The sequence below is a fragment of the Balaenoptera ricei genome, chromosome 17 (assembly GCF_028023285.1).
Source record: "Balaenoptera ricei isolate mBalRic1 chromosome 17, mBalRic1.hap2, whole genome shotgun sequence".
Lineage (NCBI taxonomy): Eukaryota > Metazoa > Chordata > Mammalia > Artiodactyla > Balaenopteridae > Balaenoptera > Balaenoptera ricei.
In genome coordinates, this window is record NC_082655.1 from 64155316 (window position 1) to 64182041 (window position 26726).

Here is a 26726-nt window from a genome sequence, read left to right on the forward strand (position 1 = left end):
CCGAGCCAGCCCGCCCGCCAGGGAAGCGGCGGCTCCCGGGGCTGGGGGCAGGGCCCGGGGCGGGGGGGGGGGGGGGGCGGTGCGGGAGCGCCGCGGGGCCGGGCCTCGGCGCCTGGGGAGGGGACGAGGGGCGGGCGCGGGGCGGCGCCCGGCTCACGTGGGCGGGCGGGAGCAGCTGAAGGTCCGCTCCGGAGCCCGGGCTGTCCTCTCGCGCGCGGCGCTGGCCAGGGCGGCGGCGGCGGCGAAGGAGGAGGAGGAGAAGGAGGAAGGCGGCGGTGGCGGTGGCGGCGGCGGCAGCAGCAGCAGCGGCGAGAGAAGAGGGGAGGACGGAGGCGGCGTCGGACTGGAGCCGAGCGGCGGCGCGAGCTGCCCGGGGCGCTGTCGTGAGCTCGCCCGCCGGGCCTCCACCTCCGAGCTACACCCTGCCGTGCCCAGCTCTGCCCGCGTCCGTGCCCCCGCGGGGAGCGCGCCGGGGCTGCCCCCCGAATGACGGGCGGAAGGTTCGACTTCGACGATGGCGGCACCTACTGCGGCGGCTGGGAGGAGGGCAAGGCGCACGGGCATGGCATCTGCACGGGGCCCAAGGGCCAGGGCGAGTACTCGGGCTCCTGGTCGCACGGCTTCGAGGTGGTCGGAGGCTACACCTGGCCCAGCGGCAACACCTACCAGGGCTACTGGGCGCAGGGCAAGCGGCACGGGCTGGGGGTGGAGACGAAGGGCAAGTGGATGTACCGGGGGGAGTGGTCACATGGCTTCAAGGGGCGCTACGGGGTTCGGCAGAGCCTGTGCACCCCCGCTCGCTACGAGGGTACCTGGAGTAACGGGCTGCAGGACGGGTACGGCGTGGAGACCTACGGGGACGGAGGTGAGCGGCGTCGCTGGCGGCTCGGCTGCTCCGCGAGCTAGTGCGGTGGGCTTTGCCCAGACTGCGGGGAAGCGGGGAGGACGCGAGGCGCACGTGTCCGGAAACCCGCCAAAACACCTGGGGAAGCCTCCCACCCTCTTCCCGCGCCCGCCCTTCCCGGGAGGGTGCAGTGGGACGCGACTGGTGCGCAAGGGTTGCATCTGACCCGGTTCTTGGAGCGGGCGGTGTGTGCACACCCGGGGGAGCAAGGCGTGAATATACCTGGCCGGCGCCGCGCTGCCACCGGGAGGGAGCGCGCCCGGGAGGGTTGGGCTGGAGAGGGGGACGCTGTCACTTGAGCCCGTCACATTACGTTCCTGATCCCTCCCTCTCCCGGGCGGGTTTGAAATCGCCACTCCCGTGGAGTGAGAGCGAACGTCCTGGGCTTGTAAGGCTGGCGGTCGCTGCGGACCGCTCCTGGGATTGGTTTCACGTGGAGTCGTATTTCGCTTCTGGTCCTCTAGTAGCCTAAAGATAGAAGCCAGAACCCCATTAACGAGGATGTTGGGGAATTGTTCCTTATCTGAGGTGCTTTTGGAAACATCCTAGTTATGGGAGTGGAGAGGCCACCTGATGCAGGTGGGATTCGGAGGATGTGGGGTTTTCTTTCTGTTTTTCATTCGGTTTCGTGAAGTATTGGTTTTCCATCAAAAGAAGGTACTCATTGTTGAGCTGCAGATATCTGGACAAATTATGAGGAAAACACTTTAGAAATGAACAATGGAGTCTACGTTTTAAAAAATACAATTGAAAGGTATAGTTGCTAAGTTAACAGCTACTTTACTCTTGAGAATGGCAGTACGGAATCGCCGATTTGCACTAAGGTGTGTGACCGAAATGGTTTGCTGGCTGTGAGCAAAATTCACCTTGTTTTAATATTTAGACAATATTTGCAAAAGAAATTTTGTATATATGAGGGCAGAGTTCTCCCCCCCCCCCTTTTTTTTCTAACCAGGAAACATATATTATTGAAACAGGTATCAAAATCTGATGAATTCCCTTTTGTACTAAACTGAGAAGCATGAATGTCTTATGCTTTGGCAAAATACATTTTCTTATAATAAACATAATCAGTTAATTGAAGAGGGTTTTAGGAAGCACGGTCACATTTCAGAATTCTGCAGCTCAGAGTTGGAGGATATTAAAGGGATCCAGTTAAAAGTTTCTCCAGCCCACAGCAACCCCAGTCAGGCCACTGCTTATATAAAAGCTTATACAATTTGTACACTTCACTTACTCAGAACAGTTGGGCCGTGTTTCAAATGCAAAACGGCAGAATGGTAGGATTTGCTAAAAAGGACATCTTTTCATCCTACAGTATAAATGAAGGATATGGTTCTCATGGATTAAAAGGAGGGGGGGGGGAACTTTCTCTAATACTTGTATATGGGCTGCATGAGTTTCAAGTTCCACAGTAGTTAATTAGGGCCCTTAAATGTTCTGAATGGGCATAGAGTGCCTTGGCTGACAGCCTTACAAACATGTTAGCTTGTGATTGGATTTTATTGGAGGCCCCAGGTCTACAATATAAGTAAATTCCATGCTCGAAAGTTGGAATACAAAACTTAGCTTTCACATGTGTGCATTATTTTATAACCTTTCAAGAAGGCCATGGATAGTTCTTTTACTTCAGTATTTGGAAGGCTAAAAATAAATGAGTCTTCTTTTAAAGTTACTACTCATTAAACAAAATCTCTTGGTTTAGAGTATTCACTATACCTAGCAATCAAAATATATATGTAGCACAGTAAAGGTCCTCTATGTATGTGTTCTAGAAGCTCAAATAAGTGTCTAGGATGACTGTGGATAATCAGCATCTTGTTTTAAGACTAACTTTTAAAAGAATTTTTTAAAAACCTCAAAATTTGGCATCACTGTAGGACTGTGGTTTTCTTTTTCTACCAAAAACAAAATCTAATATGCTACCAATTAGGAAGGGGAGAAAAAACTCTTAAAAATCACTATTGAATTCCTACTCTGTTTCTTTCTTTCATATGCCAATCAGTTAATTAGAAAGTCCTGAATCATAAAATGGGGGTCTAAATGGAAGTGCATTGCTACAATTTATTTCATACAAAGATTTTGGCCAAAACAGGACATTATCACTTCCCCTATTTTTACTTTTTGCCTCTGCACCACAAGTCCATCCCTAGCTACCCTTTCAGACCTAGGGAAAATCTGATTCCATGTATTTTGTGGTGACATTAAACTAGAGGAAGGAAGTCATAATTCCATTGACAAGTATCACTCGGTTTATTTTATTAGTGATTTGTGTGTGAAGTGTTACTGAAATAGAAACCCCCTGAATATTAAGAATAATTTAGTACCATACTCATGAAATCCAAGTCTAGGTGCCCAGAATATTTGGTGCAAATTCTGATCCTGCTGTGGTTCCTTTTTTCACCTGTCATGAAACTATTGAAAATATCTAGGAAGACACATTGTTTTGTTAATTATATGCATACTTGCACGTGACGTACCCATTCATAGCATGTAGATTTAAGTTTGGCATAATAAAGTCTAAATTTGACTGGAATTCTTTCTAAACTGGATGCCTTCCACTACAAGCTTATTTAGTGAAAATGGCTGCATCTAGAAAATCAGCTCCCAGGTACAGAATCATAGAACATAACTTCAAACCCATGAGAATAATTTTTAAACTTGTGAACTATGCATCTATATTTAAGGGATTGCGAGGACCTAATTAGAACTTTATTTGAGCAGCAGGGAGCAGGTGGAAACCACCTGCTTCATAAAGAACTAGAGGCCCTTTTATTTTCTAGGTTCATTGACTAAACTAAACCTGTTTTAAATTTCAGATGAGCCACTAACACTTTGACTGTAAATTGGTTTCTAGCAATTCTGTGGAGGAATTCTTCCATATACTGTTCCTCAACAGAATAGGATGGGAATATAGCCAATGTCATTGTTCTGCTTCTCAACTCGACAGTTAAGCAACAACCTAAACTTTCTAATTATTGCTGTTGCCTTAAACCACTTAGATTTTTCAGGCAATACGTCGTTGGAAATTCTAAATACTTTTTGGAGATAGCAGTTTAAGGAAACTAGCTGTTAATTTCCCCTCAGTGTTAGGAATTCCTAAGACCGTATGGCTGCATTTTAAAAGTGTAAATACTTCTTGATATCAAACAGTATGTTGGAAGTTGTTCTGGCAAAATTAACTCATCATTATGTAGAAAAGTTAGAAGGATACAATTATAGCATTCCTTGTTTACTTAAACAAAGTATTTAAAAATAAGGTAGTTTTAGTGCGTGTAAGTCAGGTTGTATAACTTTTATCTTAGAACTTAAAATTTTATCTCAGGAAAAGGGCAAGTCAGTTGCAATTTCCTAATAATTCAATTTCCTTCCCTGTTAAAGAAATAATTATTAAGGAAATAATTCAGTTTCCTTTCTTGTTTGGAGATGGCTAATATTCAGTAGAAAGCTTCTTGATCTGAAATGTTCTATTTGACTATCTTATCCTTTGGGGTTTATGCCCACCTCCTCAGAAGTTCTTAGGTGTCAGGTTAAGATGTTAAGACCTACCCAGAATATGACATTCACAGTACCAGACCCACTTCATATTTCATTGTTGCCCTGCTACTGTATATTTATATACCAAAAATATATCAGAATGAACAGAAAGAGATGGTAGTCTTGAAATTAGTCAAAACTTTTGACTTTGGAGCCAGTATGGCTTTAACTTTTAAGTGCAATAATCAGCCCTTGTTAACACAGTGACATAAAACTATGAGCAGCACTTCTCGGTATTTTAAAAATAAATGTATGCCATGCAATAGAAATCTTTTCACGGCAATATAAAATGGCAAGGTAGCTCTGTATAATCAGAAACTGAAAGAAGTCAAGACAGACTGTTATCATGATTGATCTTCTGTGATATTGTGAGTTAGAAATAATAAAGAAGTAATTACATCTTAAAATTTCTACATAGCTTCTTTTGGGGGATATTTTAATTTAAAATTTTCCTTTAATTAAAAGGAAATGAACTTGATGTAGAAGAGAAAATTCTAAGTTCCCTAATCTTAACATTCAGTTCCTCCTAAGGTTATTTAAAAAGCTGCTCCAGATTAATTTTTAAACGTCTTTGCAAATTTATGTAATAGAAAAACTTAATGAAAACAAATGCTTTCGATTAGAGATTATCCTATTCCTGAGAAGGCATAATATTCATTGACAAAGTGATCTGGTGTCAACAAAGTTTTAGTGGACACTGTCAAGCACACCTTTGCTCTGAGATGAATTCCATAATGTTAAGTGTGGAAGTTTTCCTCTGGCCTTATCTCACTTTTCCCAAAGGTAAACAGTGCACGCTTTTTAGCCACCACAGCTGTATACAAAAAGCCTATATACTATTACAGAAAAGGTCTAGGCACAACATCTCAGGGACGGGATTCACAAATGGAATTTTAAAAGCATCCCTAAGAGTTGGCTTGGCAATGTGCGGGATTGGACCTTGGGCCGCCGGGCCTGCGCGCAGGGCTCTCGCCTTGCGCGCCCCGCGCTCGCAGGCGCCAGCGCCCCCTCGGCCCCAGACTCACGCTGTGCTCTCTTGCGGTCTCTCGAAGGTACCTACCAGGGCCAGTGGGCCGGCGGCATGCGGCACGGCTACGGCGTGCGCCAGAGCGTGCCCTACGGCATGGCCACGGTGATCCGCTCGCCGCTGCGCACGTCGCTGGCCTCGCTGCGCAGCGAGCAGAGCAACGGCAGCGTGCTCCACGACGCCGCGGCCGCCGCCGAGAGCCCGGCCGGCAGCCGCGGGGGCTTCGTACTCAACTTCCACGCCGACGCCGAGCTCGCGGGCAAGAAGAAGGGCGGCCTCTTCCGCCGGGGCTCCCTCTTGGGAAGCATGAAACTGCGCAAGTCCGAATCCAAGTCCTCCATCTCCAGCAAGCGCAGCTCGGTCCGCAGCGACGCGGCCATGAGCCGAATCAGCTCCAGCGACGCCAACTCCACCATCAGCTTCGGCGACGTAGATTGTGATTTCTGCCCGGTGGAAGACCACGTGGACGCCACCACCACGGAAACCTACATGGGCGAGTGGAAGAACGACAAGCGCACCGGCTTCGGCGTCAGCGAGCGCTCCAACGGCATGAAGTATGAAGGCGAGTGGGCAAATAACAAGAGGCACGGGTACGGCTGCACCGTGTTTCCCGACGGCTCCAAGGAAGAGGGAAAATACAAAAATAATATTCTGGTCCGTGGAATAAGGAAGCAGCTTATACCAATAAGAAATACAAAAACTAGGGAGAAGGTGGACAGAGCGATCGAAGGCGCGCAAAGGGCAGCCGCCATGGCGAGAACCAAAGTGGAAATAGCAAATTCAAGGTACGTACGCACAGGATGGGTGGTTCTGCCCGGGTCCTTCGCAACAGTGGAATATCAAATAATATGTTTGTCAGTCCTTTGGTGACATCACCACATAGGTTCTACAACTGCCGGAATCAAAGGTGGAAAATGATTAAGCCCAATAGAATGAGTCAGAAATGTACCTGCACTCTTCTGAAACTTTCCGCCCTCAAACAATGTCGAAGGCACATTGCGGTTCCCTTCCTCATATAAATTACTTCCCTAATACTGAACGTGATGGAGTTGACTCAGAGCCTGTGTACATTTCCCAGAGTCCAGAAAGTTCCTTTTTTAAAAAAAAAGTACCCCTGAAATACTTCCAGAGGGAGCACAGTGCTTTCATGTGCCGGAAAGAAAATACCATCCACATGGAAACCTACCTTCCCTCTATTCTAATATGAAAGTTGGAGGTGTGTACAACTCCCCCTTAGAAAATTATCCGAATTTCTAACACTCAAATTCTGTTTATGGATGCCTTATAGGTGAGATTGGTTTTGAGAAACTCACCAGGATTCAGATAAGGCAGAAATGTCAAGTTACGTGCCAACATCCAGCAGACATTCTTTAAACAGCAAAGCTTACCTACATGGGAAAGGCAGAGTGACTGAGGCTCAGCAGAATCCCCCCATTCTATGCAAGAAAGACTAGATCACTGGTATATTGGAAGGAAGGGGGTGGGGAGAGCCTGACAAAGACAGGGGACTGTCAGTGTGCCAAGGTTGAAAGAAAGAGCGGCAGAGGAGGGCTGGAGTGAGTAAGACCAAGTGGTGAATAGTAGATGGAGAAGTGAGGTGTATGTGGGCGCGCCCCTGAAGTCCTACCCATGAGAGCCAGGTTCAGGCATCCAACCAGGGCATGGAGAAACCGACTGGGAATAGAATTTTACTAGGGTTGGATGTCGTATGTTAGTCAAAAAGGAAGGTGGGACGGTTATACATGGAAAATTGTATTCTTAGTTTCATTTGAGCAGGTACTGACTGGCCCTAGTTTTGTGTGATTTGAGACATAACGTTTATCATAGAATATTAAAAATCCTTTTCCTGCTTCAGTACTCTTCTCGCATTGAAGTAAACCTTGTGAAACCACGAACTCTTAGCATGTCTTCAGGTTTTTATTCTTACCATTAAATTAATGAGCCCTCCCTTTTCTTTGGTGGAACCATGTGAAAATTCTGATGTTCAAACTTTTCGATGTACAAAAAATGGCGATTTCATATTGTTCAACTTAATACTTCTAGACTTCTGAAATTCTTTTTTTTTTAAATGCCCCTATTTTATGGCTGCTGTTTACTTCTGAGTGTCTGAAACACTAATTGGAAAATGGAGGCGGTCTTGGGTTTTGTATTATTTTTAGATATAGATGATATTAAATTGTTCAAGATTTCCGTCTTTATCCCAAACTAACCCAATTTTAAAGTCAATATTGCTTGTTAATTGGTGCAAACTTTCAAGAACGGTCTCTCCTCTTTTATCTGCTGAGCATGTTTTATTTTAGATCATTGTTTTCTCTGATCACCAAGCATTGCATCTACTTGCTTTTTACTCTGCTTGTAGATAGGATACTTGGCACATCTAACCTTGCCAGCTTCCATGGCCCTCTGATAACTTTTAGAGCTAATTGATATACTTTTCGTTAGGCCCTAGTCTCTAATTTGAAATGCACTCTTGGATTCTTCCTTTTTGTTTTCACCCAGTGATAATGCTAGAGGTAATTCAGTCTTGGCAGGTGGAAGATAAACCTATGTGGGACATTCTAGCAAATAACTTTCTTATGCTTGCTTTAATTATTGACTTTTATGATTAAATTGGAGGAACCTACATAATGAAAAACTGTGATGCAAAGATCTCTGATTTTACCAGTATCGTAAAACTCTTATCCAAGTTCTAGCCACAGTCTCTCTGTCAAAAGTCTTTTGGGGTGGTATTATGTAGTTTGGGAGTAGTGTGTTATAATAGTTTATAATTAACAGACATTTAGCTTAAGAGCTTGTACTTCTAGCTAGTTAACTCCTTCATAAAGATTTCGCTTAGCTGTTTAAAAAATGCTCAGTTCATTATGCTTAGTGACATAAGCCAGTCACAGGACAACTATATTGCATGATTCCACTTATAGGCGAGATCTATAATGGTCAAATGCATAGAAACAGTAAAATGGTGGTTGCCAGGGGCTGAAGGGAGGGAGAAATTGGAAGTTGCTGTTCCAAGGTATAAAGCTGCAGTTAAGCAAGATGAATCGTTCTAGAGCTCTCTACAACATTGTGCCTGTAGTTAACAATACTGTAGTGTGCGCTTAACGTTTTAACAGGGTAGATCTCATGTTAAGTGTTCTTACCACAAGGAAAAAAATACTGTTTTGATGACACGACAGGCAAAAAAAATTTTTAATGCTCAATTAACTTTTTATATTTCACTTTCACTGGTTTAGTCTCTTTCCAGATGCCTTGCTTTAATGACTACTTCAGATACAGAGTTTTGCAACTTGCTCAGTGCTTCCTGGCCCTTCTAGCAGTTGTTATTAATGGTTTTTGCTTTTAAAAATATCAAAAGTTTAAGAACGTAAAGACACTCTTCCCCTTCCCCTGCCCCAGTGATGGCAGAATAAGAACTAGAAAGTAAGACTCCTAGCAGCGGCCACTGTTGAAATCACTAGTTCAACATTAGCAACAAAGGGAGATGATCTGTTAATAGTTATTGACCGCTTCAGATTGCCTCCCTGATAGTGTTAATTATTATTGTATCACTGTTATTTTTTATGCTACAGAGATTTTTGTTTGTTTCTGAAATCCCAGGGAAATGGATCCGCTTTTGTACCATCACCTTATTTTATCTGGAAACAAAGCCTAGCTTTGAGGGAAAATAATTACCTTCTCTGCAAATGGCTCCTCAGGGAAATCAGGAGACATGGAACCAACCATCTTCGGCCCAAAGATTCAGGAAAACATGGTAGATCTGTGGATCTTTCCTTTTCTTCATTGAAGACGGAGTGGTGTATCTTCCCAGTAAACACAGGAGGCTTATTTCTGAAGGCTTATTATGGACCCCTGTTTAATTCTTATAGATCAGGGAATACGAGGATGACAGAGAAGAGGTAGTAGATGGTAGAAATAATGCAATAGAATCAGTAGTCACTGAAAGTTTCCTAGCAGGCTAGCACTTAAAGAGTTAAAACTTTATAAAAATTAAAGAAAAAAAAAAGAGTTAAAACTTTAAAGGGATGCTAATAATTTGCCAGCTCCTATAACCTTTCTTTAGGTGTCTGTTCTAATTCCAAAAGTTTATATGATTTTATGCTTATAAGATTTTTTTAAAAATGTTTTGTTCTCCTCTTGTCTTGGCCCTGAGGGTAAAAATCACCACATGGAATTGAGAAAATGTCTCCACCTTGTTTTTTAAGGAACGTGCAAGAGAAAGGGGAGCAACTCTGAACATTTCAAGCGCCTCATTTTCAGAGGCAGAGACTGAGGCTCTGCCCAAGGTCACCCCACTGTCCCTGTCATTTCGCTCATTTTTCTCATTTGGTCATTTTTTACTCCACTAATTCTTGTCTCCAATAATTCCTTAAGAGAGATGTTCAAATGACTCTTCCTTGAGAAAAATATTTTAAGGAGGGATTTTAAGGTGAGGCATTTGGTTGAGGCATTTAAGTGACCCTTGGAGAACCACACTTCCATGGAAACGAATAGATAATTTAGGGAGGGGTGTAGACAGAGGAAGAGCTTTGTAGAATCTGGGCCTTAGAAGGAGTAGTTATGCTAAAGGGTGGAAGAGGTGTGGTGAAAAGGATGGGAGAACTCTGGCCTAAAGCATCTGAGAATCACAGGTATTTGTTTATACTAGCTTCGTTGTTATCAGATTAGAAGAAAGAAAACTAAGAAGGGAGGATAGAGCGGAATGGGATAGTGACCCTTACTAACTCTGTGGCCAGCCTCACTGCAACTAGTCGGGTGATGGGCTGGGAATCCCCCAGGACCACTGTGAAGTGTCAGTGGTGGGTCGGGCTGGCCAGTGGGGTGGAGCTGTCTGCTCCCAACCTCTCGCCAACCATTAGTGCCACTTCAGGTGGTAACGGCAGCACTAGACAGGGAATGTGCTGTCATGTCCCCTGCCCAGTCCTGCTGTGCTTGTCACAGGTGTAGCTGTACAGGGGGATGGAAGCAGCCAGATAGCACGTGGAGGACCTCAGCATCAAGGGATCTGGTGAGCTTGCTCTGTCCGTTTGCAGAACCAGAGATTGGATTCCCTGTTTGCCGATTTTGGGCTTACATATTAAACTGACAAGTTTTTTTTTTTAATCCTACAGGAAAAATATATTTCCCATCCTTCTCTTTTAAAAAGGTACATTACAGTTTCATGCCACTCTCCCCCTTTCCTCCATGCCCAGAATGACTCAGCCACTACAGCTTTCCTTCAGGGAAGTCTTTGCTCATCCCTCCCTCTGGCTGGTACCCAGGCCCGGCTCCCCTGGCCAGCCCCTCGGGCTGCTCCCCACTCTGGTTTAGACGTAGAGCCTCTTCTTCACAGAGGGTTTCCCTACCCCCTACCCCTCCGACCCCACCCCCTCAGTCCAAATCCCCCCGTTAGTCTAAATCGTCATTGTATTTCAGTAGGTTTGTGTAATATCTCTTTCTCCAGCTTAGATTGGAGAGCCAGGCCCTGAAGGCAGCTGGGCTCACTTTTGTATTACCAGCAGCTAGTTTAGATCAGGGCACTTTCATAAGAGCTCTAGTAAATATTTGATGAATGAGTGAATCACATCCTCACTACTTTGGGTACGTACACTGCCAGTGTTTCTAATTCCATTTTGCCAGACATTTTTAAACCGCAGTTCTCCGGCAGGAAACCTAGCTCTCACAGTTCATCACCCTGTAATCTGGCAACAGTCAAGGACGTGCAGAAAATGCAAAAGTATGTGTTAGAGATACCCTTTTCCCTAATTAGGTCAACATCATTAAAGTGTCAAAACTAAAGCATAGCCAGGGAATAACAGCTTCTGGTTAAGCCAAACTGTTAATTCCATTCTTCATGAGCTGGTCCAGTGATACCTGTGAGTGTCCTATAAGAAATTTCCAGGAAGTCAACTTTTACTAACTACAATAACATTGGCCTGTCCTACTTAGTTGACATCACCAAAATTTGTGATAAGGCAGAACATAAGAGCTTATTGTCTTTTAAAAAAGTCTAAGTTTGCTGAATATTCAGCTATTTCCTTTTTTTTTTTTTTTTTTAATTTATTTATTTTTATTTTTGGCTGCATTGGGTCTTGGTTGCTGCGTGCGGGCTTTCTCTTGTTGCGGCGTGCAGGGGTTGCTCCTCGTTGCGGTGCGCAGGCTTCTCATTGCGGTGGCTTCTCCTGTTGCGGAGCATGGGCTCTAGGTGCACGGGCTCAGTAGTTGTGGCATGCGGGCTCAGTAGTTGTGGCTCGTGGGCTCAGTAGTTGTGGCTCGCGGGCTCTAGACCGCAGGCTCAGTAGCTGTGGCGCACGGGCTTAGTTGCTCCGCGGCATGTGGGATCTTCCTGGACCAGGGCTCGAACCCGTGTCCCCTGCCTTGGCAGGCGGATTCTTAACCACTGCGCCACCAGGGAAGCCCTGTCTATTTCCTTTTGAAAGGTTTTCTTGTCCAGCCATTTTTTTTGGTCATTTTTCTTTAGCTCAAATAATAACATTCAGTGGAACAGTCCCTCACAAGATTACTTGACTGCATTCACACCTATTAAAGTGCAAAGTCAACCATGAGCCAGTGCACATTATGGATCCAAATTAAACTTATTACCACCAATTTTGGGAAGAAGTTCCATCTGCCAAGTTATTGTAAAGGGCAAGGCATTTGAGGCTCTTAAATTCTGTTGGACAAAAGGTTTCTCTTTCTCTTTTGAAAATTGATATTATAGTTTATATTTTATCTTTCTTTTCTGTAATATTAGTGGCTATATCACATCTTTAAAAACAATTTTAGGTTACCTTTTCCATGAATTTTGTTGTTTCTTCTACTGGGGCTCTGGTTAATTTTCAACTATTATTAGCATAAGTGATTTTTCATAGGAAGGTAGATTCCTTGTAATGCCTCATAAGTCATTTTAATGAAGAGACTGTTAAATAAGTAAAGAAATTTGAGGGGCACATCACCTGAAATGTGGGAATTTATGGCTGAGAAGAGCATTAGTTATTTTTTTTCAGTTGTGTCTCCTGTGTTCTTCCATATCTGCCTTTGCTGCCTGTCGCCTTTTCCACCTGCTCTCACCAGCCTATGAGCAGATTCCAGAGGCTTGGTTAAAACACTCAGGCCTTGAGGTGCGGAAAAGCTTTCTGTGTGTAGGGACTGATATTTGCCTTTTTCTTCACAGGAGGGTTGTTTTAAGGGTTGAGTGAAAGAGTGGGTGTCATGGGACTTGAACCTGTAAATCCCTACGTCTAGTTAATGTTTTAGAAAATGTGTTGATCCTACAAGTACCATTCCCAAAAGTGAAGGTTGATAGAAGACCAAGAAGCCAGCCTGAGATGGAGGTAAATATGGAAGCAGGAAGGGAAGGAAGGCTTGGGGAGCAGGAATAGGGCTAAGCAAAAGGAACGGAGTTAAGTCCACCAGGCTTGACCGCCTGTGTGCAGACGTGTGTGTCCAGACTCACCCCTTTCCCAGCCTCAGTCGGTGTGGACTCAATATATTGTCAATATATTGTCATATTGTTTGGATATATTAGCGTCGGTCACCATTATCCTTTACGTGTGTTGTGGTTTCTGTATTGCACATCAGGGTTTTAAATACATGTTTGTCGTTTTTAACCAAAGGTTGCCCATTTCCCATGGGAGCAAGTGAGGCACCCGCTCTAATTTCCTCACGTTCTTCTCCAGGCTGTTGAAAGAAAGACATGCTTCTTCCTCTCATGGGGCCCAGGACTTCTTAAGGGGCCGAGCAGTCACTGAGAATTCTGTGGGTGTGTGGAGAGAGCAGCTGAAACCACAAAGATAACCTAGGCGTCAGCCCTGTCCTGCCCTTAAGCAGGGGGCAGAGCTTGGCTATATAATGCTAGTCCAGAGGCCGAACTGGGAAGCACAGAGAAGGCCCTTGCCCTGCTCTTCTCCTTCAGCTCTGACGTTATGTGACATGGTGGCTTAACAGGTCATTAACGCATGACATGGGAACACATTGTATCATGAGCACCTTATAAAACGTTCTTAGGCCATCTCGTTTCTAAATATCTTTCTTTAAAAAAAATTCTTCCTCCAGCCCTCCCAGGGCCAGGCCCATTCAGAAACCCTGAGGCATTGAGGTGAGCCTGAGTTTTAATGATTCACAGGTAGGTCCAAGCAATACAGATTTAATGAAACTCAGTCTTGGGCCACCATGATGGGAGGACCACACAGGTATCCAGGCTCTAGGGCCATTAGAAGCATTCCTTTTTAAACCCTGAATCGTGTAGGCGTGGCTCTCCACTTTGAACTGGGAGGGCGAGGAGAAGGTGCCGTAAGTGGTGTGAGTGGCACGTGAGGTAATAGTCAATTCTGCAGAGACCTGCTGGGTGGAAACCGGCTGTGAAGGCTGGAGGTAAAAAACAGTCTAGGGTGATGATAGCCTAGGCTTGGGGGACACACGTTGGCCTGGTTTTAACTGCAGAAATCTGAGCTTGCCCCAGACAGTACAAATTTTGGCAGATTCCATCTCATTTAGCCGTGAAATAGGACACTTTCCTGATTCAGTCAATGTGGAGCCTTAAGGCAGCAGTTACTTTTTAGTACAGCTTCATTGTAATGGAAACCACCCTGCTGAACTGTTTTCCGGAAAGGCGAAGGTGTGATTGGGTTCAAGTTCCATCCCGTGTGCTCCATAGGAACTTGGGCTTCGCCCCGGAGAAGCTGTTTTGGGGCCAGTGGCAGGGTTCTGTGCGCGTGCTAACCTAGCGGGGCGGCACCTGGGAGCGGCAGCTGCCAGACGGCCCGAGCACCCAGCTCACAACTTTCCGTCATGGATTAAGCTGACTCTACCAATCTCACTTTACTCAAGACACCAAACTGGACGCTTGCAAGACTAGTGCCTTGCAAATCTTTGAGATGCTTTTCTTATTATAGATGAAATATGAACATTGTGTTTAGGAACAGGATCCAACAAATGCCAAAGGTATTTATGTAAGTCACTCAGCTTCAGTCCAGTGGCCTCTTGGGAATACAACCAAATCAGCTTTTAATAATTTTGCCCTTCTGTTTCAGTTGGTGTTTCACATTTATTTGTATAATATGCTCAATTCAGAATAAGCTGCTTTATCAGAAATTTAATTAATGTGTAAGGAATCCAGATTGCCTCAAAAATAGTAAAGCTCTTTGAAGTCAAATCTTAGGATTTCCCTGTGCGCCAAAAGAAACTTATTCAAGCCAAGTACAATACAATTAATTTTTAATTTACTTTCTAGTATTTTAAAAATGATCCGTTATGCCAGAGATTAACAAATCATTTTGTTATATTTTTTGTTAGCATCTAAAAACTTTTAAATGAGGTAAAATTTTTTGCTAAATTTTACAGTATCAAGTCAATCAAATTTTGAGCTCAGTTGCTTGGTCTAAGTGTCCCTCTCAGTTTCATTTCTTTTTTTTTTTTTTTTTTTTTTTTTACATTGGTGAGGGAGCTTTTTGGAATTAGGATTTCAAGATTTCATACGTATACTTCTGTCTATTAGGGGAAAGGTCTGAGATTCATAGGAGGAGCCTCTTAGTCAAAACTTGTTGAGGAAATATCCCATAGAAGCTAAAGTTTAGGGTTCAAGAGCGAGGATGGTGGGGTGTCAGATGATGGGGCTCCACCCACCCTCCACCAGCCCTAGTCACTTGTTCACACCCCCTCCGACTCATCCCAGTGATTTCAGAATCAGTTGAGCTATGGACTGACAGGCTACCTTGCAAAGATGCAAATGCCCTGACAGCGTGGTACCTTTAGCCCTTATCTGTCATCTGTTAACAAATTAGTTAACAGCCTGGCCTGGATTCCTAGAAAAGACAGCCCATTTTATAAGGTTTGCTTCTTATCTCAGTGAAATATTAATTCCAGTCACTCACCGATTACGTACTATGTAAATATAAAATTATGATTAGGACCTAGTCCTTTCTGTCATAGCATCTGGTTGGTACAGATTGAAAAAGCAGTTACCTATTGGATGATAGGCACCTTGCTGTGAGTTTAGGTAGCACACAGGAGGAGCTTAATCATAGGCTGGGGCTGGAGGCGATTTTCTGCAGGTGGTATCAAGCTGGGAACCAAAGGATGGGTAGATGTTTTCCAGAAAAAGGTGGAGGATGGTGCAGAGGACAGTGGCACTCGTGTATTTGGGAGGCTGTAAAATGTTTGGTATGGCTGGAAAAGAGGGTGCTAGGTGGCGGTTGTTGAGAGATGAGGTGGAGAAGTAAGCAGGGGCTCACTGACCTATAAGGAATTCAGACGTTATCCCGAAGACAGAGGAGACCCTATTGATAGTTTCAGGCAGAAGAATTACATGATCAAGTATTAGAAAGATCAGTCTGTTTGCAGGTGGTACAGAGATTGGGAAGTGGAAGGGGGCAGGCAATAAAACTGGAGACAGATTAAGTAGTAGTCGGCTGGCCAGGAATCTAGGTAAGAGCCCATGGGGTGAGCTAAGCAGTGGCAGTGGAGGTGGGAAGAAGTGAATGTATGGGCGAGAGCCTCCCGGGCAGGCCCAGTAGGACTTGCTTGACGGTGTGGTGAACCCGGAAGAGTCAGTGACTCGGGTTTCTGGCCTGGACAGCTAGAAGGGTGCTGGTCCTGTTTATTGAAACAAGGGACCAGGGAGGAAGGTACAGGTTTAAAGAGGAAGATGAGTTTGGATTTTTGACTTCTTAAATTTTGAGATGCCCAAAAGACAAAAGGGGCCGTGGGCCTGGAACTCAGAAAGATTTGTGCTGTATGTAAAGAGCTCAGACGGTAACCCTGAGGAACAATGACATCTATGAGCCCTGCCACGAAAGAGGAATTCCATGTACGTGATACTAGACACAGCTGTTTTTTAAGAAGTACCAATAAAGCAGTCCTCACATTAAGTGCTTGGGAATCTGTTGCCTTATGACAATGCAATTCAGGTATCAGAATGTCCATTCTTGAATTTGTGAAATTAACGCTTTCTAAGATTTGTGCTCAAGGGACATACCCAGCGAGCAAGATAGATCTGTTGGCCTGTTTCTTTCTTGGCAACGCACGGGAACAAAATATCACTATCAGAAATTATTAGGCCAAAGAAACATCATTTGGCAAACATTTATTTAGTGCCAGCCCTGTCCAAACATGGCACTAGGCCCTAGGAATACAGAGATGAATAAGAAACGAAACGTGTTGTTAAGACCAGATACGCTGGCGGGTTCCTGTGCAGCAGGACGGGAGCTGGGAGTGAGGCGGGGCTGCAGGCTGGAGGGCCCACCTGGAAGCACGTAACCCAGCCTGGGTGGTTTGTTGCAGACCGTTTCCCGTGCTCTTTGCACAAGCAGCTCCCTCTGCCTGGAATGCCCTCTCTGCCAGGCCCCTTTCCTTTGCCTGACCCCTGTTAGTCTCTTGTGACCACTCTCAAGATGCACAGCAGGCCCGGACTAAATTAAGGAAACTTAATAAAACGTCTCTTCAAATATGTGATGTCACCCCTAACAATAGGAATGTAAAGTAAGGGAAGAACGTAAAGTACAGAAGAATTTTATAATGCGGAAGGGCAGATAACTGTGCGTTCTTTAAAAAATATTAAACTGTTAAAATACTTAAATTATTTTCATTTAAATCACATTTTTTAATTTAAATTAAGATTTCTGCATAGAGTCTATAAGATGATTTTTTTTTTCATTTTATAATTCATTTATTTATAACAAGGCCTGGTCATAACATCTTAAAAATGTACATAGCCTTTAATACGTTCTACTTTGAGCAATTCAACTGAATAATTGAAAAATGTGTTAAAAGATTGTAATACAAAATTTTCAAAACAGCCCAAATGCCCTATTACTAGAAAATCAGCTTAATAAGTTATGATCTAGCCTATGCAATAAAATTATACTCATCTATTAATAAGAGTGCAGATGATTAGTTATTACATGGAAAGTTATTAATATTATGTTATGAAAAAAGGTTTTTATTTTTATTATTTTTTAACATCTTTATTGGAGTATAATTGCTTTACAATGGTGTTTTAGTTTCTGCTTTATAACAAAGTGAATCAGTTATACATATACATATGTTCCCATATCTCTTCCCTCTTGCGTCTCCCTCCCACCCTCCCCATCCCACCCCTCTAGGTGGTCACAAAGCACCGAGCTGATCTCCCTGTGCTATGCAGCTGCTTCCCACTAGCTATCTGTTTTACGTTTGGTAGTGTATATATGTCCATGCCACTCTCTCACTTTGTCCCAGCTTACCCTTCCCCCTCCCCATATCCTCAAGTCCATTCTCTAGTAAGTCTGTGTCTTATTCCTGTCTTACCCCTAGGTTCTTCATGACCTTTTTTTTTTTTTTCCTTAGATTCCATATATATGTGTTAGCATACAGTATTTGTTTTTCTCTTTCTGACTTACTTCACTCTGTATGACAGACTCTAGATCCATCCACCTCACTACAGATAACTCAATTTCGTTTCTCTTTATGGCTGAGTAATATTCCATTGTATATATGTGCCACATCTTCTTTATCCATTCATCTGATGATGGACACTTAGGTTGCTTCCATGTCCTGGCTATTGTAAATAGAGCTGCAATGAACATTTTGGTACATGACTCTTTTTGAATTATGGTTTTCTCAGGGTATATGCCCAGTAGTGGGATTGCTGGGTCGTATGGTAGTTGTATTTTTAGTTTTTTAAGGAACGTCCATACTGTTCTCCATAGTGGCTGTATCAATTTACATTCCCACCAACAGTGCAAGAGAGTTCCCTTTTCTCCACACCCTCTCCAGCATTTATTGTTCCTAGATTTTTTGATGATGGCCATTCTGACCGGTGTGAGATGATATCTCATTTTGTAGTTTTGATTTGCATTTCTCTAATGATTAATGATGAGCATTCTTTCATGTGTCTGTTGGCAATCTGTATATCTTCTTTGGAGAAATGTCTATTTAGGTCTTCTAACCGTTTTTGGATTGGGTATATAAGATGATTTTTGACGGTAGCAGGAATCTCATTAGCAGCCTTTGGATACAGAAACACCAAAGGTAGCTGTTTAGCAGTTAGTGAATTTTTTGGCAGTGTTTCCAGATATGGAAGCAGTGTAGACACTCTAAACGGTTCCCCCGTGTATATCATGCATCAGTGCAAGTGCCCTTCCCCTTTTGCTCTGAGGATAGCAGTTGGGGCGCTACCTTTTAGCCACGTGCAGACAGACATGTCTTGAGTGGTTACCTGGTGCCTGGACCTGTGCTGTGAGCTTGTCTTCTGTCATCTCACCTAATTCCCATGGCAACTCTGTGAGTAGGTAGGAAACTGAAGTATAGAAAGGTCACAAAACAAGTAGACGACCTATCAAGGGAGGATCCCAGACAGCATAACCATCGGAGCCCAAGGCTTTAACCTCCACTGGATTGTGAGAATTGGGGTAGGATTTTTTTTTTTTTTTTTTTTCTTTAACCCACATCCTCTCTCGGTTCCTAAAGGAAGATCTGTCTGGAAGCAGAATTATTTAGTCATATACTACATTTGCCACTGTTTTCCTTTAACAGACATTATTCATTCAACAGCCACAAACCTTGTGCAGGAGACAAACGTAAACAGATACTGTCAACATAGTATGGTAAATGCTGAGGGAAACCTGTGAGCATGCATAGTGGAAGAGGAACACCAAACGCGCGTGGGGCTTAAGGGAGTGGGGCTGAGCCTGAGCCGTGGAGATGAGGCAGGAAGCAGACGGTGGCAAGGGTGCTCCAGACCAAAGGAACATCCTGGGAGGCCAGAGTGGAGTGAAAGCCCGTGGGGTGAGTTCCTGCAAGCAGTGGGTCTGGAGGGCAGCACTCCCCAGGCGTGCCCCATCCTCCCCGAGGGCAGATCCCCCAGGGCTGCTGAGAAATTCCTGGTCCTCCCCCTGGTGCTGAATTAACTCTTCTTTGGCCGAGGCCCAGAGGTCTGCATTTCGCAAACCCCCCAGGTTACTCTCAGGCGCGCTGAAGTTTGCTACGTTGAGATACGATGGGAGACGAGGTGGTAAGGGTTTGGGAGCTGGGTTTTCCACTGCTGGCCTTGGGGAGTCTTTGAAGGAATTTGATCAGGAAACCATCTGCCTTTGAGATGGATTTAAATGGGGCCAAGGCTAGAGGCCTGGTCTGTGGAGATGACAGAGACCCAGTCGAAGGCTGGGGTGGTAGAGAAGCAGGGGATGAAACGAGCAGAAATTGATAGACTGGAAGTGGTGGGTGAGGAGCAGAGGCAGGTCTGGGACCTTGTGTGTCTGATGCTCTAATGCCCCTAAATCAGGTCAGCAAAACGTGTCGTTCATTCCCAGAATATGGGTGATTTATTTCTGACATATTGAACAAGTAATCGTTCAGGTTTCTTTTTTCTCACTGATGCAATGGGAGTGAGGAAGTGGGAAAAACTGGACCCGGCAGTCACAGAAAGCCCCTGTCTGGGTCTCTGCCATCCTGTGAATTCACCTCCTTTGCCTGTTTTTGAACCTTGACTTCACATAACTCTACCAACGATGCCTCGTACAGAAACTACTCCGTGAGTAAATCACTCAGTGAAACACCACTGACGTTTTACTCTTCCAACTCTATTGCAACTTTTGTCTGCAATCAGAAGATGGTGGACTGAAAGGGGAAATGACCTACCGTGTAAACTGTTAGGGACAGGCTTGTAGTGAGGAACATCGAGCCAAAATCAAAACGGTTTTGAAGCACGCCTGACATACCAGTCAATGTTGATCAAGTCAGAGGCATTGTTAGATGCTCACACACTTACACCTGCACTAGCCCTCAAGGGGAGAGGAAGCGTGAGCCTGACCCCGTGCCCCTCTGCCCACGCACACCACACACAAGCTTCGAGTTGGTGGGAGGTAACTTGTACTCATAGAAGTCTTTAAATAATAGCACAAAGTAATACATTCAGTCAACTGTTAGCCCTCTGCCCCCGTTCCATACAGGTTTTGAAGAAGATTAAAATGTCTAAATGGTCAGTCTTATAGGTATTAAAAAGAAATAAATTGTTCATGAAACAGGTCCAAAGACTTTTTACTTGGCCACATATTGTAGTAATATTTTGGGTTTTGGTTTTTTTTTTTTTAATATTTTGAATGTCATTTGGTTTACTTATTATTCTTTTTTTTTTTTTTTTTTTTTGGCTGTGTTGGGTCTTCGTTTCTGTGCGAGGACTTTCTCTAGTTGCAGCAAGCGGGGGCCACTCTTCATCGCGGTGCGCGGGCCTCTCACTATCGCGGCCTCTCTTGTTGCGGAGCACGGGCTCCAGACGCGCAGGCTCAGTAGTTGTGGCTCACGGGCCTAGTTGCTCCGCGGCATGTGGGATCCTCCCAGACCAGGGCTCGAACCCGTGTCCCCTGCATTGGCAGGCAGATTCTCAACCATTGCGCCACCAGGGAAGCCCCCTAGTTTTTTTTTTAATGTTAGTGGATAAACTTGACAGTGAAAGCACTTTTCAAAATTATGCTATTCTTCTTACTCCTCACTAAATCAGAATAACTTTCGAGTCACTGTTGGAATGATTAAAATGTGGTTCTAAAGTGAGCAGTCAATAATTCCATAAATGAAAACAAGGGGAAGAAGAGCTTATTTAAAGGTTTTTCCCTTTTTTTTTTTGCTTTGGAGTCTTCAATAATGCATTAATTGTGTGGCGTTAAAGTTCAGTCACTAAACTTTATTGTTTAAAAGTTTTCTTTAAATTACAGTTGCTATATTTATAATCGTTACAGGGCCTCCACTGTGTTCGGTGCCCAGTAATAAGACCTTAAAGATATTTCCAGGGAAGTAGAAGGCGTAAGCCAACAAAAGAAAGAAAACAAAACAAGTCTCAAGCATCCCTCCCATAAACGGTGTCTGCGTGAACATGTATGTATAGTAGTGCTGGCCCTAAAGAAATGCCCAGTAATGAGAAAAGGGAGAAAAATTAGACGGCGTGAATAAAGAGGGGTCCTTGGTATAACGGGAGTGTCTGATGCCAGGTGGAATTGGTCTGGAGTGATTTCATAAGGAATTTTAGTCTTCAGCAACATTTTAAAGGGAAGCAAAGGCATGATTTGTCACAGAGGCAAACGGAGATTTTGCCAGGTGGGGGAAGAATAGCATATCTGATGACTCACAGCCTGAAGAGAAAGAAAAACCGCTTAAAGGCAGTGAATATCGCTGGTGCTCATTATCTGTGGGCACTATTGTCCTTGTGGCTTGCTGGAGTAGATCTTTCTTTCAGTTTCATAGCCTTGTTAATCATCTAGTGTTCTGTGTGGATGTTCCCTAATGACTCCCATTGCCAGTAAAACCTGAAAACAAGGCTCTTTTCATGGGCAAGCGCTTCCCTCTCACCCTCATCCTACCACCAGGAACAGTGACCCAGAAAGTTGGTAAATCTGGGGAGGGCAGTCGTGGAGCTGCTCTGAAATTCCTGAAAATTAATGCTGTTGGTTTGTAGAAAAGAATAAAAATACTAGGAAAGTAGGAGGCTGGAGACGCTGGACAAGACCCCCTGATGTCAGATTCAGACTCCGGGGTTTCATCCCCTTTTGAGGAATCTTACAAATGTGTGTACAAAAATGTACTCAAACCCCTTCTGCATTTTGCACCACCCTCGGGCGTGTGTAATCTAAGCCTCACAATGTTCTGCTTTGCAGTGGTGTAGAGCACAGCTGAGTCATGGCGGGAGAGGAGGACAATTAGATAAGTAAGGGGTGCTGACTATTAAAGAATCCTAAAAGCACTAATCAGGTGTTATACAACACACAAGTGGAAGCTGTTTCAGAGTTCTGAGGAAGTTAGTGACATGAGCAAAACAACATGTGAGGAGAATGATTTTAGCTGCCCTGCACAAAGTGGATTTCAAGCAGCAAAAGTTAGGACAGGACCATCAGGACCTGAAGAAGTCAATCCAGGCATAAAGGACTGGATTCTGGACATTTATAAAGGGGAACTCATCTTGTGTACAAGTAGTTGTGTACAAGGGAGTTCAGGCTCTGAGGATCTGAGCATAGGTAGCTAAGAGCACAAGGAGACCATGAATGATGATGGAGACGCTTTGGGGAGGAGCTTTCAATTTATGGCCCTTCAAGGAGGAAGAAAACAGAGAGATGAGATTCCTGTAAGAATGGCACTTTGAAGCCTTGTGCATTTAAGAGCTTCCAAAGGAAATGAAACCATCAAAGTTAAAGATATGCATTGTCACTTATAATAAGGAGTTGTTAGGAAAATGAGTAGAGAGGGCTGGGGTAGAGAAATTAATAAGAAAGAGAGCTAGTGGCCTGTAAGTGGAAAGAAGCAGGGAATTATTTTATACTAAGATAAGATAAACTAAGACAAGATGCTGAACAAGGTTTAGTTGTTATAGCTAACATCTCTATTTGCATAATTCCACTGTCTGAAATCAAATTAGCAAATCCTTTTTTTTTTTTTTTTTTACTCTATTAAGAGACTAGCCATCACACTATCTAGTTGATTAGCCATACTCTAGTCATAGCTTTCATTAACTCTTCATGCTGCCTGGTGTCTTTGACTAAGTCCACGTAAGAGAATGAAATTAACATCCATGACTTTCTTTGCCTAAGATGCTTAGAAAAGGCATCTTTCATTTTTTCCCTATTTAAAACATGATTTTTGTCAACAGGTTTACTGGGGAAACTACATTTAGTACAAAATAGTCAAATGGAAAAATCAGTAGGTTTATACCTTTATAAACCCAATGAAGTAAACCAAGGATTCAAAAACAAAAATTCTTTTAAATAATGTACTAATGGCCAATTAACATACATGTTTCAGGTATTTTTCCTGATTAAAGTGATAGTTATATTCGGAAGTGTTTCTAAAACTATATTAAAATGTGACCTGCGTTACAGAAAAAAGGTGTACAAAACGGAGAGAATAAGGACATGACTTGCATGAAGATAGCATGCCTTACTAGTTAAAGAGTGTGAAAACTCTGCAGTGGCTGATTTCAGGCCCCAAACCGTATCGTCCAGGGTGTATCTCTAGAAGGACATTAGTAGACATTTTCCCTACATGGAGTAGGTAGGGCAGTGAGTGAGTTAGGAGTCCCAGGAAGAGCACTTGGGTTCAGCTTAGGATCAAAACCATGGGGGTGCTAGGGGTCTGTTTTGTGCTTACGATGTTCCGTGATACCATCTACGTCTTTTCTTTCTCTGCACCCCGCCCCCACTCTAACTCATTGCGGGTTTGTTCTGTTTGATCCCCTCTCTGGCTTGTAATAGAAAATCCACCTGGTCTCCAAGGGCTGGCATGTCCCAGGAGCCTGGTCCAGGCTTTGTGCAAATCCTTAGCCAGCTCCTGCTGGCTAAGGGCCTTCTTCTCAGCAGGATCTGACCAACCATCTGAGAAAACACCACTCCTGCTGGAAAACGGGCAGGTGTGGGAGTGCTCGATGAGGTGCAGGGGGTCTCTGTCGAGCAGTCTGATTTTTCCATTAGGAAGAAACTGGTTACTGCTTCTAGTCTGTCAAGGTTTTTCTTGCCTTTAAAACAGGAAAATATGAAAAGAAAAAATATTTTTAACTAAATGATGAATACTTCTTAAGTGAATCAAAATGTAAAGTTGTTTACATCATAAACTCTTCAGATATAAGTTGCTCTTTCAACACCATGGATTACATTGAATCATGCTGTATAATTTTTGTCTCTATGAGGACTGTGAATTAGCCAGAGATGTAAAAGTTTAAGCTTTCAAGTCATGGAGATGAAGAAGGGATATCTTTGTAGGAAAAAAAAAAATGGAGTTTTTAGGCAAACTGATATATTTACAGTTCCTGCACTAAATAGGTGTAAGGACCTTTAGGAACTGAAGATAGTCTGTGCAGAACTGGATTCTCTCATGACATTTTCAGGGGTTTTTCCTCCTAGTTTTTCTTTTCCTCCTTTCACCCATCCATTTCATCTCTGATTAGTATGAAATTCTGTTCGCTTAAATTCTAAATAATCTTTAGAAGTCTGAATTACTAAACACTGAACTAATGAGCTATAAAGCGATACAGAATTACTGAAAGTTTTTCCTAATTCAGCACAAATCTAAAGCTAGCTAGAGCCATTTTCAGTAAGAACTCGGAGGGTTGTATGCCGAATGAAATGTTTACTTATACTGCACACCTGGAAAGAAAATTATCATCATGAGTAGGTCTTTTTTAGACTTTAGAGGCCTGTTTGATGCTTATTAATATATACTGTATAGCCAATAAGAACAATTCAGTTTTTATACCTTGCATGGAACCCAGCACAGGTGTCAGTCAAGATGTTGTTGGCACTCTACTTGGTTTTGATTGATTTGTTGTCTTTAGGTTGGTATTCTTCCTTAGAGATTTAGAATCCACAGGACAAGGCTAAAATCTAATCAGGTTTCTGCCAGTTCCTCTATCAGCTCAGTACTGCATATACGTATCTTTAAAATCTCTATACTGAGATTACTGCATAAAAATTGTTCAGCTTAATAGAAATGATCATTCATTACTAAAAGGTCTTTATGGTTCATGACACTGATTTCCTAGGGCTCAGCTACATAAACTGATACAGCCAATAGTTGTTGAATACTTCCACGTGGAGTGTTGTGAAAAGACAGCCCTTGCCCTCAGAGAGCTCGTATACTAGAGCAGGAGGTTGAGGAGAAAACCAGCAGGTTATTACCTGGTGCAATACAGCAAAGGACAGTATGCGTAAGAGCCCGACAGAGGGTCTTTAAACACCTGGGGGAACCACAAGGGACTTCGAGGGACAGCTCTTGAGAAGACAAGTTGGCGTTTGCAGGAAGAGAAAGGGGAAGAAGGGCTTTCCAAGCAGAGGGAACCACAAGGGCGAAAGCCTGGAGGCTGAAGAGCTCTCTTTTGTTTCTTCCCTGCAAAAAACCTCTATTGTCATTTATATCCACGTGGTTCCAGGGCACAGAGAGGCGGTCTAAACTGTTAGTGGCTAAGAACAGACACTGCAGCTCCAGTCTGGGTTCAGGTCCTGCAGCTGCCAGTGGTGTGTCCTAAGCAAGTGGTTCGAGCTGCCCAGGCCTCATGCCGCTTCAGCTGCACGTCGGAAATGTGATAGCTCCTCAGGAGATTGTCATGAGGGTTAAACAAGGTAATCAATTGAAGTGCAAAGTGGATGATAACTTTCTCACGTTAGAGTCCATTTTTTTTTTAATTATTTATTTTGGCTGTGTTGGGTTTTCATTGCTGCGCACGGGCTTTTTTAAGTTGCGGCGAGCAGGGGCTACTGTTAGTTGCGGAGCGCGGGCTTCTCATTGCGGTGGCTTCTCTTGTTGCGGAGCACAGGCTCTAGGCGCGAGGTCTCCAGTAGTTGTGGCACACGGGCTCAGTAGTTGTGGCTCGCAGGCTCTAGAGCGCAGGCTCAGTAGTTGTGGCACACGGGCTTAGTTGCTCCGCAGCATGTGGGATCTTCCCGGACCAGGGCTCGAACCCGCGTCCCCTGCATTGGCAGGCGGATTCTTAACCACTGCACCACCAGGGAAGTGCCTAGAGTCAATTTTGTAATCATTTCCACCCTCTCCCGAATGTGTGCTCTGTGTAGAGCAAGGGAGGAAGGTTGGTGCCCTGGGAGAAATCAAAATGAGGATGATAGGGACCCATCCTCCCGGAAGCTTATAACCAAGTGACAGAGAGATGGGTATGTAAGCAGCTAGCAAGGCGGCTGGAAATTAAATAAGAGCTACGTGGAGGTTGAGGCAGTGTGTGGGAGCATCACCAGATAGGAGGTTTGTTCCAAGGAAGAGGAGGAATTCTTGGGAAAAGAGCGGTTGGTGTGGAGTCTTTGCCTGCCATTCCGCCCAGGCCCGCTCTTGGCCCTGTTTCATTCCTTGTGGCCGACTTCACCTTGGCTCCTCTCCTGTCTACCTGGACAGCGTTCAGATGCTTCCCTTAGAACTGAAGCTGGAGAGGTGGGTAAGGTAGGCTTCTATGACCAGCCTCAGAGAGGTACAGAAAGAGCCAGTGCCGAGGACTTTCTCTCCAGTGCTAAGAGGTCATCTTACAGGTGAGGCCCTGGGCTCTGGGGCCCGTTCCCAGATTCCCCTTCCAGCCATTTGGCTGCGCCTGTTTCGTTGCTGTTGGTTCCAGTGGCTCCACCAACTCCCACAGTCAGAGAAGCTCCCGCAGATCTGCAGGCTGCCGTCCCCATCACTCCCCCAGGACAGACCAGAGTGAGGCCTGCATTGTGCCTGGGAAGGCTGATTTGAAAAAGCAGAGAGGCGAGCGCAACCCCTGCCTGCAGTGGGGGACCACCCTTCTGTGCTCTGCAGGAGAGTCCCCGTGTCTCCCAGGGGCTGCCAGCCACTGCT

At 44.2% G+C, this 26726-nt stretch overlaps 1 protein-coding gene across 4 annotated transcripts in view; it reads left to right on the forward strand.

The window, feature by feature from the left end:
• Nucleotides 1-208: 208 nt before the first annotated feature.
• JPH1 (junctophilin 1) overlaps nucleotides 209-26726 on the forward strand; it is an 80089-nt gene continuing 53571 nt past the window's right edge. For 3 of the 4 annotated variants that reach the window (XM_059901894.1, XM_059901893.1, XM_059901895.1), the window contains exons 1-2: nucleotides 214-865; nucleotides 5494-6253. In XM_059901894.1, the coding sequence (XP_059757877.1) occupies nucleotides 487-865; nucleotides 5494-6253 (1139 nt within the window). In that variant the 5' untranslated portion in view covers nucleotides 214-486. Of the gene's footprint in view, nucleotides 866-5493; nucleotides 6254-26726 lie in introns of all 4 variants that reach the window. The other variant, XM_059901896.1, reaches the window with a different exon arrangement.